The sequence below is a fragment of the Lampetra planeri genome, chromosome 2 (genome assembly GCF_965212315.1).
Source record: "Lampetra planeri chromosome 2, kcLamPlan1.2.h2, whole genome shotgun sequence".
NCBI classification, from domain to species: domain Eukaryota; kingdom Metazoa; phylum Chordata; class Hyperoartia; order Petromyzontiformes; family Petromyzontidae; genus Lampetra; species Lampetra planeri.
In genome coordinates, this window is record NC_136108.1 from 3,022,137 (window position 1) to 3,040,402 (window position 18,266).

An 18,266-nucleotide genomic window follows, 5' to 3' on the forward strand; every position below is an offset into this window, starting at 1 on the left:
AAGACGTTTATTTCAGAGGCATGGGCAAAAGCCCCCTAATTGTCACGATGGTAGCAATAGGGGCAAATCGCCAAGTAGTTGTTTTGTGTCACTCCATCAAAATGTAAATGTAGCGCCTCAAGTGTTTGAAGCTAGGGATATACGGTTATAGTTCTAATTTTGCTCTGGTGGTGGGCCACGAACATCAGCCAAGCACGGTAATTTATTAAAGTTAAGAAGGCAGTTTAGAGCCCTTGGTGAATAAGAGGACGTACCAAGTTGTTTATCGTTCATGTATTTCACGTGCATACAAGCACGAATTCAATTATCAACCCTTCCAATTAAATGGGCATCCACGCTTGATTAAATACACTATAGTGCCTTCACAAAATGAAGGATAGCTGGGAGAGAGGCTCACACAGCAAATGCAACACATGAATTAAACCGACTGCCATGCCATTCATGAAGCCACTTGTGCATGTCACGATTTCAAGGGGCTTAAGAAAGACATGAAACGGCGGTTTCTGCGTTATACATCACTTTATTAACCCCCACCCCCTCCAGCATAAATACATTACAGTACTTACAGTACATGACAAATGCACTTACAGTACATTCATTGAAGAGCCTAAAATGCGAGCGTGGGGTGAAAGGGGTCAGCGGTGCACAAAACGTCCAGGAAATCCAAAGTGCGAGTTCACTGCAGTCTGCCGATGCTGTCAAATCAGTTTAACAACAAAAACGCCCTTCGTGTTCCAATCAGCATCCACCCCCCTCCCACCCCCCAATTATTACAACTTTATTAGAAATGTGAATAGCCCTTCGTCGGGAATATCCTGGGCTCTCCTGCTGCGAAGTCGAGGAAGTTGAACATGTGAGCCTACAACTCTTTAATGGGATGCGTTTTGTTTGTTACAAGGTTTGCCTCTGAGGGTGTCATCAGTGGCTCCTGCCAGTGGCCCAAAACTATTTTAAGAACAACCCTTTCATGCAGCCAAGGCACTGGCCCAATCATGTTCCGCTGGTCGAGCAGAGAGCCCTCTGGAAAACCAAACCCTGTGCCAATATTCCGAAATGCAGATTCCCCGGACATGACATGAAAACCTTTGATATCTGAAGAACTAAAAACAAATCTGATTTGGCAACACTGGCTATTGTTGACCAGTGGGTGAATTCAGTCTGGACAAGACACGTGCTGCACCCACCAGAGATTCCCCTAAGCTCTGCACACACTGATACATGGTTTTGGCATAGGCGATGACTTTTTGTTGCAGCTGCGATAAAGTTTGTACGGTGAAATCATCAAATTTCCCTTTTTGAATCCATCTGACATCCCGCTGAGATACAACACCTCTTAAAAAAAAGACCTCAGCAAACGTACAGACAAAGACCACACACGGTCCTGCAATTATATTTTTGTGATTAAGCTGCATATAATAGTTTTTTTTACTGCAGTATGTTGGCATTACATACAATGCCCAAACGATTACACATGGCGACGTTGCATGGTGCAATATACGACAGTCTGGCAGTGGCAACAACCGGCATTAGCCAGTGGTTGCCGTAATAAGACCATGGGCACAGTGCAGATGGGTTCCATGGAGAATGTATTCACCACCAGCCCATCCATTCGCCTGGACCAGCAGGCTGCTTCCCCCCCGCCGACACTTTGGAGCAATATTGGGCTATTAAAAATGGCTTATTCTTAAAAGTAACTGGTTGCAAATGTAATAAAAGCCTAACAATTTATGAATTGCACGAATATAAAAAGATTGGGGTTTTGACAGTCGCATGCCATTTCACACCACACCACCAATTTATTTCACCAAATTATATCTGAATCCAGCGCTTGAAATTATTGAACTGTCTCCAAACTATGTCCATATTCATTCACGAGTTAGTTAATCAATGGGAATGAGAAGCAACAGCTGACTCGAGACCTGAAGGGCCAAACATGTTCCACTTTTGTCCAAAGTCAAAATTGCATTAAAAGACTAAGTGCTGAAATTCATGTGAGGCCAACATTTCCACCTCACTTAATCGCATACCATTTGTATGCTGCTTTGTTGTTGTTACATGACCTAGAGTTAGCAAAAGGTATTTCCAAAAGGGCCCCAAGAGGGGCATGTTCTGATGAAGCAGCCACGTGAGTCAATCAATATACGAGTCCATTTGCGATACTGCGGCACACTGTTTAATCATATTGCTTCTGCAGGGCATTCCTTTCCAAGCCCCCCCACCCATCATCGCACTCGTTCACCTTCTCCTTCCTGGTGACACTTACTGCTCTTGCTCACTGTTCAATAAAGACTAGACACATCCTTTCCATCTGGAACTCTGCATTACGATTGATCCCGTTACACATTCCTTCTCTAGGCCAGCCTGCTTCTAACACTTATTTCTTTATTTATGTTGTGTGTCATTGTACATGTAAATATTTTCGTATTAATGCCACCCTCATTATATATGTAACCCTGTATAGGACAGTAAAGAGTTTCCAGATGCTTCTGCAATTCGATGGAATGTAAAACTAAACAATAATGAATCGTAATTTCCAATCCACTTAACAAGCAGATAAGAATGGCTGATGCGGCAAGATGAATCGTGTCTGAACTTCTTCTTCAAATCTACCAAAAGCAAAGTTTTTATTGACAGCTTCAATATGTAAATGCATGTTCATTCACAAAGTTAGTCTTGCATAGGGCACACAATGTTTGGCCCTTTGGCCAAGAAGAGGGCAGTCTTGTCCCGAGCACTTACGGAACTGATCAAGGGTGAGAGGAAAGCCTCACCACACCCCTTCCCCCCAGATGCACAGAGAGCGCCGTATCTGTGCTGCACACTCATGTTGTATGGCCAGCACTCCACGTGAGTCCTGCACACTAGAGCAGATATCCACAACCACCTGTGATCCCTCGCCGTTCAGATTTCCACGATTCATGGAAATGTCTCGGCTGATAAAAAAAGAAATACGTAAAGCTTCATCGCGTGAGATGGAGGGGATGGTCGGTGCGCAAATGCATTGTTTTGTACAATTGTAAACAAATGAGCAATTTATATACAGTACAATTATATTCACACTGTGCAAAAGAACAGTGCCACAGCGGGACCTCCAGGCCTTCAGGGGTCACGAACAATCCACCTCCCAATTCAACCGACTACATCAGAACCCAATTACATGTGCACGCTCGTACACAAATGAACAAAACGTTGTACCGTACCTTCTGTGCAAGGGCAGGGAAATCAAAGTGGGTCTTGTGTGGTGCCCGTGATTTTTGAAGTTCCCAAACCAAGTGCTCGCGCACGTACAAGTACCTTATATACATTGTGTTTGTTAATTAAACATGTGTCTATATGCACAGAGCAAGTGCACGTAACATGTAACATCATCTGAACCCTTGCATAGGTTGCCACAAGCCTGCGTGGATTCAACCTAAATGAGAGCATGCAAGTTCTTAACGACTCTGACTCTTCACTGCTATCCTCAAGACCTCCCCCCGAGGTCCATGGCCCTCGCTTTCACTGTCTCCTCCCTTCTACAAGATGTTTAGAATGCATGTTGCCCACGCCACGTGGTAACCAATAAGAAACCTGCACTGTGGAAAATTGTGAGTGGCAAGGCATGGGAGGCTATAACCGTGGATAGGAATAAAGAAAATGATGGTAGAAAACAAGAGCAGATTAAGTCTTAACTTTACTTATGGTAATTTCTTACACGAGAATCACTTGTTTAACATATTCATAACTGGGCTGGACCGCTTCAGCCCTGTGACCTGGAGCACGGATTTGGATAACATGCATTATGCAGATTCTTATGCACTTCACTACCCCATCATCATCATTCAGATTGAAACAGCTACTAATCACATTTCATCATCAGCCATGTTCTCTCCACCGCTGGATGAAGGACCCCCACCATCCCCCAATTTGTCACCACACCTCATGGTTGTGTGATGCCACGATCCGTCCCGTTCCTACGCCGAGCTCAACTCATCACCCCATGTGCGCAGTTCTCATCTCCGGGGGCGTATCCCTTCCTTTGGCTGCGACTCAGTTGTTAGTCTCGACCACCGGCTATCATCCCTTTGAGCAACGTGCCCTTCCCAATCTTACTTTCTTTTAACAGTCCCTAATTTGCACTTGTTCTCTGAACCACGTGTTCTATTTTCCCGTCTATCAGTATAATTCACAGAATGCATTTCTCCTTCCATCCCTCCTCTTCACTTATTTTTCAGCTTTTGTACCATCTTCTTAGTCACAGTCCTTGTTTACAATTCCATGCCATGACAGGCGATGTGCAGTGATTCCAGCCTCTCTTCGATAATTGCCTTGGGTACACACGCTCTGTTGCGTTTTCCAATTGTGGTCGTCCGCAACAACTATTGTCCCTTTGTTCCACGAAACTTGTTGCACGTGACTTTTGTTTCGTCTCATTCATCTTGAGCCCCACTACTTTTCGGCCATCGTATGAAGTCCTTCAATCGTTTTCTGGAGTACACTGCCCTTGATTGTTATAATGACGACGCCATCAGCAAGTCTTATATAATATGATGGCTGTAGCTTCAAAGCTTGACTGTGGAGCTGAGGGTCGAGGGGAAGTTATGAGCAGAGTAGTTGAGGGACCACTGTGGTTTTGGTCTGATATAAGTGGGGTTTAGCAACTTTAGATGGCATGGGTCACAGTCTACCTTTTCTAATCTGCCCCATCCACTTGCAACGACATATCCGTGGACGCAGTACGTCACCACACCCGCCCATGCGACAGAAATGCACTGATTGGCGCACGTGACCCCGGGGCCTCTGGTTGTATACCTCTTTAATTCAGAGTGATCTCATGCCCTCCGTAGGTTCGCAATGTGATATCGACAATATAATAATTCCCTGGAAGTGCCTCACAAGTGATTGACTTTCATTCTATATATGCACACATTTACAATTGCAACAATATTTTTTTCAGATATTGCTCTATATCTCTATACAGAAGAAAAAAAAATATCGTGCTATTATTCACTGTAAAGCAATACTTTATATATATATGTTGTACTGTATATGCTGTGTTCATGCAAGAACGGGTAAGTGCCACCATTCTCACGACCTCCCTTTGGTCAATTTCCACCACGTGGATTACAACTCTTTATACACGACTCCTGCGAGGAGCTGCGCACAGCCGACGCGATCAGGGGTTCACGCAACGTGAGCTCTACCGCCGAGAATAGCGCCCGAAGTGATTCAACTAAAACATTGACATGGGTGGAATGGGAGAGCCGGTGACCTCAAGGGCGGCGCGAGTGCATGAGATCAGAGGCGAGAGGGGAGGTGAGTCGGGAGGGGGTGGGGGGTGGCGGTGCGGAGAAGCTGAGTGCGCGCCTTGGAGGTGGCGACGGGATTATCCGCTGAGCGGCCGCAAGTCGACCCGCACCTTCTCGTGGCAGCTGAGCATGCCCACGGTGGGGAAGAAACCACCGGGAGGCACACGGGCATCGCGCCTGCCCACCACCTTGCCGTTCCGCGTGAAGAATACCTGGCCGCACAAACAAAAAGATAAAAGATCCCCCCGCACCCCCATATAGCCTCAACAGACTCTTGGGACAAGTGCTGTATTGTTTGTTGTTGTAACGCTCTCACCCGCCCCTATTGGACATCTGTGAAAAATAACTTCACAGCTCATCGGATTATTCTAGAACAAATAAATATTCTGCTTATGATTCTGAACTCCACCTTCAAGTCACTATTTCCGAGTGTGAATCATCTCCATACGTGGCACTTAACATTGAAGTCCGTAGCCAGCCGTGAGCAATGCCGCGCTGTGTTTCCGTACCATGACCTTAATGCCGGGTGGCTCTGGGTCCTGGTCTCCCTCGCCGTCATCTCCATCTCCTTTGTCGTCCTGCTGCCACTCGACCCGCCTGTCCCTGCCGTCTCGCTCCTCCTCCTCGTCCTCCTCGTCCTCTTCCTCCTCGTCCGTGTCGCTGCCGAAGGTCATGTTGTCTCGGGGGAGTCGGGGCTGCCAGATGTCGACCGCTTCCTCGGGCTCTGGGTCCACGGGACTCACGTTCCACTCCGGGGTGCCATCGCTGTCACCTGGGAAAGGCGCACAAACGCGTAAGCATGCACAAATATTTATTGGGAATGTTATAAAACAATAATGAACATTGTGAGGACTCAGATACAAACCAAGATGTCCTTGTACTGACAGTGGGCCACAACGAGCAAGAACGTGGCATGGTCTCGCCACAAACGTGCAAAAATGCGGAACCGCAAGGAAAGGTGGGGGGGGACCTTATCATTTATATAAATGTGTTGTATATGGATGTTTTCTCAGTGCAATGCAGACAATGGAGCAACCTCCACTCCGTGAAGAGGCGTCTCACATGCGGGAACGCTGGATCCCAAGCATCCCTTCAGCCAGTTCGGTCGAGAAGCTGGACGGGCTCCGGTCCCCAAGGGGGTACGACGCTTGGGCCATAATTGCGTGAGATTATGTTATCTGCAAAACGAGCACAGCGCGCGATCGGCGCCTCATTGTGCCAGATTTAAATTCCTTTAGGCTGAACGCTTTGCTAAAATTACCGTAAAAATTAAGCACTTTGGTCCACCCCTCCTCGTACTCACCCCATTCGCCCCCCCCATATCCCCCAAAACCCTGAAGCCTTAGTCAAATGGCCCCCTCAGGATACCTCCCGGCACCAAGTGCGACTCGCATCAAGGCTAATAACCAGAGGGGGCAGCCGCGCGTCGATTAGGTGCGTTCACTGGCGTCACTTCACGCGCATACGTGCAGGCGTACTGGGAAAGTCTCCCCAGGGACAGGGGGGGCGGTTGGTGTGGGTGGAGGGGAGGGGGGAGATGTGTAGAGGGCGAGTGGGGAGGGGAGAGCTGTGGGGGGGGGGTGAGGGGGGGCGGCATGTCCCGTTTGCGAGGTCCCATTAAACGATCCCGAGAGGGCACGGCGATGAAGGCGAGCTCTGTAGTCGCTCGATTGCGGCCGCAGCGCGCGCCGGCCGCCCGGCCCTCGGGGCATGGGGGGCAGACGCTACCGCGCCGCGGCTGTATCAGGTACTACATAATAGGGGAGCGGTGGTGGCGGGGCGAGCGGCTGGGTGAGGGGGTTGGGGCTGTGTGCAGGCGGGGCAAACAAGGGGGTACCTCTTTATAGAGAGAGAAGGGGGTTGGGGTAGGGAAGGGGGCAGCAGGAATGCACAGCTTCTCTGCTAGAGCCATCGCCTGCGCTGTCGTCGGGCTGGATGTGCGGACGCAAACAAAAGCTGCCAGCGCTGCTGTGAGGCAACATTGGCTGTAAAGATGCATCTGTCAGCCTCCTGTCCCGGTCTTTACATTGGCCCGTTTAAATTGCCCTTCTCTGCCTCATCTCTCCAAAAATGTCAGTACCCTCTTTTTCCCTGCCATGTCTGGCCTGCCTATTTGTCTTGACTCCAGCGACCTGGAATGGTTAAAGACACCAAAATTGTGTATGTGTGTGTGTACAAAAAGAAAAGTGAGAAATATGTAGCTATCAAGCAAATACGACGTGAAGTAGTTATTTATACTCATACTAGTTATTGATGTAGGGAGAGGACCTAAAACACACAAAAACAACTGGAAGAACAATTTGAAAAATGCTGGCCTCACGCATTATTGTCTATGGCGTGCTCTATCCCTACATTGCTCTTTCTCTATTGCTCCCTCTTCTTTGGTCAGTTTTCCACCTTCATGAGAGAGTTTCAATGTCCATGGCGTCATGGCGCCGTTGGTCAGCTGCTTGGGGGCGAGGGTCAGGGAACACCGCTTACCCTCACTGTCCAGCTGGTAGTCGCGCGGGAAGGTGATGCCACAGCCCATGACGTCACCCTTGGAGCAGCGGGGCCCAAATGCGTCGCCGATGCCACTCCCGTGGAATATTTTACCATCGTCTTGACACATGCAAGACACACGTGTAGCACACAGACGCACACAAACATGGACGATTATCTGTCTTAGCCTTATAGACTGTTGAAGCGATTTCTTTCAGACCGAGTCAGCCTTGGAAAGGACCAGGCAAGGTTCAATTATGAATTGTTACTGATGTACGAAGCAGTCCACAAACCCAGACAATCGTGACATGAGAAAAAATACTGCACGCCACTGCTCCTCACGTAAGCACGTACGTGCGTGCGTACGCACATGTACACCGCACACAAACCCCCGACCCGATGACCTTCAATTTTGCAGCATTAAGTTGATGTCGTGCAAGGCGTAACAAGGGCCTCTGTAAAAAGCAGGTGTTGTGAATCCCTGGCACTTGAACCCAATCGATTCCGAGCAGGTAAGGCTGCACACATTAGCCCACATGTGGCTGAATGAAACAACTGCAAATGTATAAAAAAAGAAAAATCACTCTTTCCAGCAGGATTCAATTACCTGCACCTGGGATGGGTATTATATGAAACAAAGAGCTGACAAAACTGTCTATAAAGCAGAACATACTCCCTGCCAATCATCCCTGATATAAATCCAAGATGGGCAACTCCAGACATCGTGGGTCAAACACAGGCCATCTGTCTCTGTTTACCGATCCATCTCTCCTTGCCTATGGGTAGGGCAAAAAGCATAACTGCAAGCATCTGTTGACTGTTCAACCGGGAAAATATTACCGTCTGGCTCGTAAAAGCTGCGAATGTTCCCATCCCTGTTGCGATCATGACAAATTGTAATTTATTTACCCAGGTTAAGACTCACTGAATCCGAACACTCAGAAGCATCCTGCATTTGAATGTTTAGCCCATGAATTTTAAGGAGTGTTGTGCATTTGGGAGAAACTCGGGGTACATGGAAGGCGGCCACACGCATGCAACTTATATTACAATTTATGATTATGTTTCTTAGCTCAGGAAAGCCTTACTGAGTCTCATGACTCTGTTAGGGAGGGTCCTGCCAAATATTTGCAGTAGGCGGTGACTTGTATAATCCAAATTGAGTAATATGCGGGTGATATTTCATATGCGGATGATATTTCATATGCAGAAAATGTGGACCATAAACGCCGGCACACAATGGCCTACTCTTGCGAATGCCATCACGGGATCCTTAACATCCATCGGGCGTCATACCACTCACTCAAAGGTCAGCACTGATGGGTTCAGGAACCCACTTGCTGTACTTTCATTTCTTGACCACTCGTATCCCAGTGGGATTTCCGAGTTTCACTCATCTATGTGATTCATCAACCTCGAATCATCAACCTCGAATCATCAACCAGGAATCTGCCTCATCAGCAGAACATTCGTTAAGGTGATGTATGGATGTTGAACTTCCTTTGCACCGTACATAACCAACAGTGCTAATCGGAGGTGCAGGGGAAGGACAACAAACTAAACACAACAATCTCTAGTTTCCCATCTCGATTTTAAGCGCATAGCTTCAGTGGCTTCGTAATATTGGAAGGAAAACGATTTTAGACGGCCGCGGAAGAGCATCTGGAAGCGCGCGATGCAGTGAACATCGTTGTTAGATGGCTATCCAAAAGTTTGATGGCTATCCGAGAAAATGTATGCTGGGCATGCCGAACGTGGGCAGCTGAGCGAGGGTGTGGCACGTGGATAAGAGAGGCGGCTGGGAGAAGTGCGGGGAGACGTGAAGAAAACCCAGCACCTGCGCGAGCTGCTAATCCATAAATCACGGTCATTTTCAGATTTACGACACGTGTTTAGGTAATCGCGTTTGCAGGCTCACAGAAAGTGCTGGGAAGACAAATGGTACCCTTTGTGTGGCATGTCTTACAACTTGAGACGGGTGGTGGTGTGTGTGGTGATCACACTGACCGGATGCAACGTAACAATCTCCACTTACCCCTACGTTCAGGTGTCTGTCTGTCTACCTATCTGCTTGTCTGTCATTGTGCTCACCGTCTATCTGGCACTCGATATAACCATCCATCAATACATGCACGGAAATATCCAAAAGGTTACATTCAAGTTCTTTACAAGGCACGTACTCACTCCTCCATTCCTCCCCACAACAATTTTCAGAAACGTCACAATTTGGGTTCACAATACCATTAAACCAAACATCCACTTTCGCCACGGGTTTTTTGACAAAATGTGTGCGTTGTTACATGCCTCGTGATTATCCTGGAAAATTATTCTTCGCTGCAATCTTAGAGATGCTCCATTGCCCAGCTTGCCAGTCGGAATAAATGTAATACCGGAATAAATGTAATAAAACATGTATATATAATTTGGCTGATAAATAGCAAGTTCACCCACAAGAAGAGAAGCAGATGTGGAAACCTGGGGTGTGGTACAGGATGTCCCTGTGCCCTTATTGGCTGTTTTAATCACGTGATGCCAAATAACTGGGAGACTTTTAAAAAAGATTTCTGCAGAGATGGAAGCACAGTTCAAGGCAGCTTTTCACAATGGCATGCAACTCCGTTGGCCGTTTAGAGAAATGCCCCTTCTGTTGTATGTCAAGCAAAGCGTGCCATTGCTGCAATCATGCAAGTGGCCAACATAATTCTGAAGACCTTCCTGCAGTTAACATAGGTTCATAATAACGTCATGTCTAAACTGGTCCTACAGCAATTGCGCCTAGATTAAGTTGGCCCTCGCCGACGTTGACGGCCTGTAAGTGCCCCGGCTCCTCCTGGACACGCTTCTTCGCCGGATGGCCCGTGGCTGCGGAACGAGCAGCTGTCCGCAACCTGCTGGACATCCAGCAATCGAGCAACAAGAGCGAGTCTGCAGGAAGCTTAAGGGGGCCATTGGCTCATCTCGGTCTCTCTCTCTCTCTCTTTAACAAGCCAGCTGCAAGAAACAGCTGCACGCTGGCGTGAAATGTGCTCGATCCAACCACGCAATGGGCACCAATGCGTCCAGCGGAGTTCTTTCCGTAACAGGAGGCGACTCAACAAAGGGCATCCTTTCCCAGTCGCTCCGATCCATTGCCATGATTAAGCAAGGTCTCCGCCCCATGCTAAATGCACAATGCTAGAGGATTAACTGGAGACAACAGCGAAGAGGCCAACAATCCGTACCCGATGAACGGGGTTTACTTTGCCTTCGTCTGTGCAGACCGCAAAGGTCTCCACTGAATAAAGTTTCACGTGTTGATTTGCCGTCGAGAAGCTACTCGCTGTGGGAGAGTGACTCCTGTTAATGTCTCAAAAGACTGCCACAATTGACGCACAAGTTCTTAGTCACGAGCGTGAGTTCACTGTGACGCCTCTCCCAGTGACCCACCGTGGTCCCACAAACCTCACTTGACTTGCGCGCATCACTCATTTCCCTTACAACAAAGACATCGACTCTTCAGTGCCTCACACACTCAATTGCCCTCCCTCTTTAATGCAGATGTGAAAAGGTGAGTCACTTGGGATGAGCAAGTGTGGCACTTGCGTAGGATAACGATGATTCATACAAAAAGACGAAACGATCTCCCACTCGTAGCCTGAATAGAGCAAGACGAGCGTGGTGAGTAAGCAACTTTTACGGCCGATGCACGTCACGAGAATTTGTGGTGGAGTGGGCAATTTCAAGGGAAGCCAGCCGATATAATTTAAATTAGCTTTCAAATAAAATAAAACGCTTGGAAGTTGCTGCTGCGCAGCAGAAAGACAGAGGAGGGCTCTTGAAGCCTTAAAAAAAAACACGGTTTTGTGCAAGGATTGCAGGAGTGTCGCCTTCGTGGGAGCTGCCCTACTTGTCTCGCCCCCCAAGTGGCATCTGCCCGCACCCATTCTGCTGAGCACACAGCACCGTTCTTACTGCGTGCAACGAGTCGACTGTCTGTCGGTTTTTCGCTAAACGCCTCCCAGGCAACCTTCATCCAGATTACTCTGCATCTGTATCTCTGAGTGTATACAAGCATGTGCTGCGCGAGTTGTATTTGTGTTGACTGCTGTATATCAGTATCCGGTGTGGCTTGTGAACAGGAGCCACGACTGCAAATGCACGGATCTGGTCACACCACCCCCTCGTGTGCTGTGACAGCCTTCATCCATGCTCGCTGACAGCACTTGCCCCAAAAGTGTATTATGGATATGGGTGGATCTTTGTCTTTGTATATATCATCTGAATCATTTAACCTGCAACACCCGGGCCTGTTGCCAGCGAGCCTTAAAGTGAACCTAGCCTGGCACAAGCACCGTGGTGACAAGACCACCACTTATTGGTCAGTGATGGTTCTTTGTTTGCATGCACATGCATCAGTGCAGTTGTACATGAATAGAACTGAAAGCCAAGCATTTGACTAGTTGCAGAGCAGTGGAATGTTAAGATGAATGCAGGCGTTCGCAATCAAGTGATTCATCAGTGTGCATGGCCATGAAATGAAGTTCACACACAATCCAATTAGGACTAACATCAAATATAACGGAGAAACAATCTAACATGCCAGTAGCAATGTGCATGCGTGTGTACATGTGTAATGCGGGCGTAAGCGACCTTCCGGAGGTGACGTCACGGGGGGTGGAGTCATGTGACGTGGGGGTAAGGTTCGGGGCTTTAAGCGGGTAAACCGGAAGGGGAAGGTAGTCGGGGTGTGAGCGGAAAAGAGTGAGGCCACGCGGGCAAGTGTGGAGAGGGGGGGGCGCCGACGGCGATCGGGAGCCAACCCCGAAGATAAGAGGAAGCTGCGGAGTGGTGTGCAGCTGGGGAGGAGACAGCCAGGAGGGCTGCGTGTTAGAGGCAGCGGTGTGGCTGCCAGGAGGAGCTGCGGAGAGAGAGAGAGAGGGGGCTGCTTGGTAGAGGCAGCGGTGTGGCTGCCAGGAGGAGCTGCGGAGAGAGAGAGAGAGAGCAAGAAGCTGTGAGAGCTGCGGAGGGAGAAGAGCAGCAGAGAGTACAGCCAAGGGGGGCTGTGTGAGAGAAACAGCAGCGGAGCTGCTGTTGTGGATCGGGCCGACATTGGAGTCAGCACCGTGGAGAAGCTACAGAGTAAAGACAGCCGTGTGGGTGTACAGCACGAACCGAATAATAAAGGACACTGAGCCAGACATCGTGGTCCAGTCGTATATTACACTGGTGTCGGAAGTGCAACGGCATGTCGAAACAAGTGAGGAAGAAAGTTAATCCGGCGCCTGCATCGGCTTCTTCGTCCGACGACGACGAACTCCCTCCAACCACGGATCCTGTTGGGGTGGTGGAGGAGAGCCAGGCTGAGGCGACCACGGGAACGGGTGTGGAGGATGTTGGCGCGGTGGCGGGTCCGTCGACATCATCAGACGCGGATCAACGATGGCAAGCGATGGCGGTACAACTGGAGGCACTTCAGGACGTCCTGGCGCATCTATGCCATCTCGTCGCGCCAGGGACGATGGATGATGCAAGTGGTGCTCCGCGGGCCGCCACGTTGCCTGTCCTGCCGCCGCCATTGCCCACGCGGCAAGAGGCCGCCATTTTGCGCGCTCCGTGGCGCCAAACCGCCATCTTGGCCACGCCGCGGGCCGACGCCATTTTGAATTTGCCATCACAACCACCACCATTGGAAGACGGCGGGAAGAGGAGTCGGAGTCGCCACCTTACAACAGTTAAAGAATTTTCCGTCGGTGGGGACTGGAGCGCGTTCGCCTGCCGCTTCTTGGCGGCGGTACGCACAGCAAGATGGATCGATGCGGAGGCTTTGGAGGTGTTGCCGACTCTCCTGGACGACGAATCTGTCCGATTCTTCCGTTCCATAGCGACCGATAAGAAGGCAACTTTATGTGGTGTTTTTCAAGAAATGGCCGATGCTTATGAGCCACCAGATGATGCGCATCGGCGATTCGCTCAACGACAACGAGCACCAGAGGAGTCGCCCGTGGCGTTCAGGGGTGCGGTGCTGGAGCTGGCCATGGCAGCTTATCCTGAGACGCCACAGGACCTGCTTGAGCCTCTCATATTAGGGAAGATGTTGGAGCTGTCTCGGGATCTAGGGATCCCCATGCCTGTGTGTGGGCATGAGAAGCTAACTTCCCGGATGGCTGCTAAGTGTCTCGATGCGCAATTCAACCTCCGTCGCTGGAAACAAGTGACGGCGTGGACGGGGGGGCCCGTCAAAGAAGGGGATGCGCTGGGGTGGAACCCTGCGCAGGCCGTCTATGTTCCGGATGACCGGGGCCCTCAACAACTGACGGCCGCCTCCGCTCCATGGACGGGACGCGGCGGGCCGAGACCGCGCGCGGTGCTACCAGAACGGGGCCGTCAGGAGGCGAGGCCTGCGCTTCGGCGCAACGAGGCCGAATGTTTCCGCTGCGGGCGTAGGGGCCACTACGCCAGAGACTGCTGGGCCCGCTTCCCGGCTCCGCCGCAGCAGGAGGCCTCGGCACCGGTCAAGTCGGCTAAAGATCCTCCGAAACAGGCATGTCGGCACGCACCAGACACTCGGCAAGGCTTTCCACCTCACCCACCACCTGTGTTGCGCGATCCTATTGTTGTTGTTAAAGAAAGGCCATCGACGGGGCCTTGTCATTCAGTTACGCAGTGGCGCAAATTGGCACGGAGAGTTGTCGCGGCCGCTACGGGTTCGTCCACTGTACCGGGGTCCATACAAGGTGTGGACGTGCGCATTTTGGTCGACTCGGGGGCGTCTGCGACTATTATATCGGATGTCATTTTCCATCTGTTGGGCATTCCGTCGGGGGCTGTGCGTCCGGTTTATGGGTCGTGCGTCGCTGCGAACGGGGGTAGCATGGGCATCGTGGGTCAGGTGGATGCTAAGATATCTATTGGGGATGTGTCGGCCTCGGGTGTTGTGTTGATATCGAGATCTTTGGCGGTTCCTTGTTTGTTAGGCACCGATTTTTTGGCTAAGATGCCCATTTTGATCAAAATCAATGAGAATTGTATTGAACTGCCGGGGGGCCGTCAAATCTCGTTTCTGCCGTCGCCCTGGGGGCGACCTGCTTCGGCCGTACAAGTGCAGGCGCTGTCCGTCGCATCTGTGGACATTCCACCTGGTACACAGATGCTTATACCCTTGCGGTATCGGAAGCCCCTGCCTGATCGGCTAGGAGCAGTAGGGGTCTTGTTGTCACCGTCCGCCACGATAACAACCGGGTTGGCGTTAGTGGGGGCACAGACCATCGTCCGGCCGGATCAATTACCGTTTTTACAGGTGCTTAATGCGGGGGGAGAAAACGTCCGTGTCCCGGCCGGTACGGTTGTGGCACATGCCACTACGGCGTTTGCGACCCATGATTGTCCACATAGCCGGGGAGTTGTTGCTGGGGTTTCCGAGCCAAGGAGTTCGGATGATCGTTGGGTTGCTCAATTATGTGACGAAAATTCTTCCCTGTCCATGGAGCAACGTGGTGCGCTGCGTAAATTGTTGTTGACATATTCCGATGTGTTCAGCTCCGATGATTTGGATTTGGGCCGCACTTCCTTACTTTACCATCACATTGAGACGGGCGATGCTGCCCCTATTCGATTAAATTCGCATCGGATGAGTCCTGCGGAACGAGAACACGTAAGGGGGGCAGTGGAAGACATGTTGGCTGCGGACATTATATCGCCATCTAACAGCCCATGGGGCGCTCCAGTCGTCTTGGTTAAGAAGAAGGATGGCAAATTGCGATTTTGTGTTGATTTCCGCAAATTGAATAAGATATCGGTGGCAGATGCGTACCCCCTGCCGCGTATGGATGACTCCCTCGACGCATTGTCGGGGGCTAAGTTCTTTTCCACACTGGACCTCTCTTCGGGATTTTGGCAGCTTCCCCTTGACGAGTCCTCACGGGAGAAAACCGCATTCCGTACGCCGCAGGGGTTATTTCAATTCAACTGTCTCCCGATGGGATTGAATGCGGCCCCTGCTACATTTCAAAGATTGATGGAGCTCGTTTTGACGGGGTTGCAGTGGGAGACATGTCTTATATATTTGGACGATATCATTGTCTTCAGCCGCACATTCGATGAACATTTGACGTGGCTGGAGACAGTGTTCACGAGGATGCGTTCTGCCAAATTGAAATTCAAACCAAAGAAATGTCACCTACTGCAACGGTCCGTCCGCTATTTGGGGCACATTGTGAGCGCTGAGGGAGTGTCCACGGATCCGGAAAAGACGGCGTGCGTCCGGGATTGGCCGACTCCGGCCACCGTGGGGGATGTTCGGCGGTTTTTGGGATTTGCCTCGTATTACCGAAGATTCGTGCCGGGTTTTGCGACGATTGCGAGGCCTTTGCATCTCCTTACGGGTAAAGGACGGAAGTTTGGTTGGGGACAGCCGGAGGAGGCGGCCTTTCGGAGTCTGCGTGATCTATTGGCCACGGCCCCAACATTGGATTATCCCGATTTCGATCACCCATTCATTCTTGATACGGACGCAAGTGACACAGGTATTGGGGCGGTGTTATCACAGTCTAAAGGGGGTGTAGAGCGTGTCGTGGCGTATGGTAGCCGAGTCTTGTCTCCTGCGGAAACCCGCTACTGTGTCACTCGCAGAGAACTATTGGCGGTTGTTTTTTTCCTACGGCAATTTCGACCATACCTCTACGGTCGTTCTTTTATTGTGCGTACGGATCATGCGGCCTTGCAATATGCCCTTAAAATTGACCAGCCATCCGGACAGTTGGCACGTTGGTTGGACACGCTACAGGAATTTTCCTTCCAAATTCAACATCGGAAGGGTGTGCGCCATGCGAACGCTGACGCACTTTCCAGATTACCGCGGCGCGCCCCTTGTAAATGTGAGTCGGGGACGCATAGGTGTTCGCCGATTCCAAACCCCCCTCAGCCGCTCACGTTGGCCGTCGAGAAGTCGGACACTCCGATGGAACCGGGACCGGCTGACGGGGTTTTGAATCTGCCGCGGTCTGTCTGGATCCGGGAACAGATGATGGATGAGTCATTGGTGTCCTTGCGGAAGCGGTCTGCTAAGGACAATGGGAGTCCGAGTACGGCTGTGGGGCCGCAAACCGCTCTCCGAGATGGTCTGCTTATGTGGCGGGAGGGGTTCCAGGAACGTTGGCGCCTGGTGGTACCAACGTCCTTGCGGTTCGAGTTGATTAGAACCCTCCATTGTGACACTCTCTTACATTTAGGGGTGCAGAAGACCTTGTTGACGTTGCAACGTCATTATTTTTGGCACGGCATGGCGACAGATGTCGTAGGGCACGTGCGCGCGTGCCCTGCGTGTGCACAACGTAAGCCGCCGAAACATCCTTACGTGCCGCCTCTCCAGTCGATTCAGGTGTCTCGAGTCAATGAATTGGTGGCACTGGACATATTGGGACCTTTTCCACCATCGGCGAGGGGTAATAAATATTTGCTGGTGGGGGTTGAGTACCTCTCCCGTTGGCCGATGGCCTGGCCGTTGCCTGATCAGTCGGCCGCGGCCATTACCGACGCCTTTTTGTTTGGGTATATTATGGATAAGGGGGCGCCTGAGAGACTCCTCACGGACCAGGGCAGGAATTTCTCTTCTAAATTATTGGCGGAAGTGTGCGCGGGCCTTGGGACTAAGAAAGTACGGACATCCCCATACCATCCGCAGACGGATGGTATGGTTGAACGGCTGAACAGGACATTGTCTGCCATGCTTTGCCATACCGTGAGTGAACAACAATCAGATTGGGATCTGCACATCCCCGGGGTGCTTTCGGCGTACAGGATGACGCCTCATGCGGCTACGGGATATTCGCCGTTTTACCTTATGTATGGTCGGGAAAACGTGCCGCCGGTGGATGTGCAATTGGGAACTGGGGTGAAGGGACCTCGGAAACCACTTCCTGAATACATTCAGGACACGGTTCGCCGAGTCACGGAGGCGCGGGAGAATGCCCGCGTGGCTACGGCCAAAGCCCAGGCCCGGAACGAGCGATATGCGCGACGGTCTGAGGGGGAGTGCCCTTGGAAGGTTGGGGACCTAGCCTGGCTTCATTGTCCACAGGTACGTCCGGGGACCTCGCCGAAATTGCACAAACCCTGGCATGGTCCCGTACGCCTCATTGCGGTTCCCAACCCACAGACAGCACGCGTCCAGATTGGGTCTCGTCGCTGGGTTGTGCATACGTCGCGCTTGAAACCATATGTTGCTCCCTTACATGATGCGTCATCCCCCAATGTTGCCTTGCCGGGGTCTGTTGCTGCTGACTCTCCCCTGCCTGCGTCCATTGATTTTGCTAGAGCGCCTGTCGTACCTGTTCCAGACAGGCCGGCCGTGACATTGCGGGGGACGAGGGGCCCTGCTCGGAGGACGCCTGCCAGGTCTGCGGGACCTTCGAGCCCTGCAGCCCTTCCGACCCAGCTGCGGGCACGGTCACAGGACGAGCCCAAGACTAACTCTTTAGAGACACGGGACGGCGGTGGACTTCCAGCTGCGAGAGGGGGATT

The 18,266-nt window shown here is 51.0% G+C and overlaps 1 protein-coding gene across 1 annotated transcript in view; it reads right to left on the reverse strand.

Moving 5' to 3' along the window:
* Positions 1 to 500: 500 nt before the first annotated feature.
* Positions 501 to 18,266, reverse strand: part of SPRYD3 (SPRY domain containing 3) — a 137,845-nt gene continuing 120,079 nt past the window's right edge. Inside the window, exons 9-11 of the mRNA XM_078604164.1 lie at positions 7,770 to 7,889; positions 5,798 to 6,060; positions 501 to 5,500 (exon numbers count right to left, since the gene is read on the reverse strand). Coding sequence (XP_078460290.1) covers positions 5,366 to 5,500; positions 5,798 to 6,060; positions 7,770 to 7,889 — 518 coding nt within the window. The 3' untranslated portion in view covers positions 501 to 5,365. The remainder of the gene's footprint in view (positions 5,501 to 5,797; positions 6,061 to 7,769; positions 7,890 to 18,266) is intronic.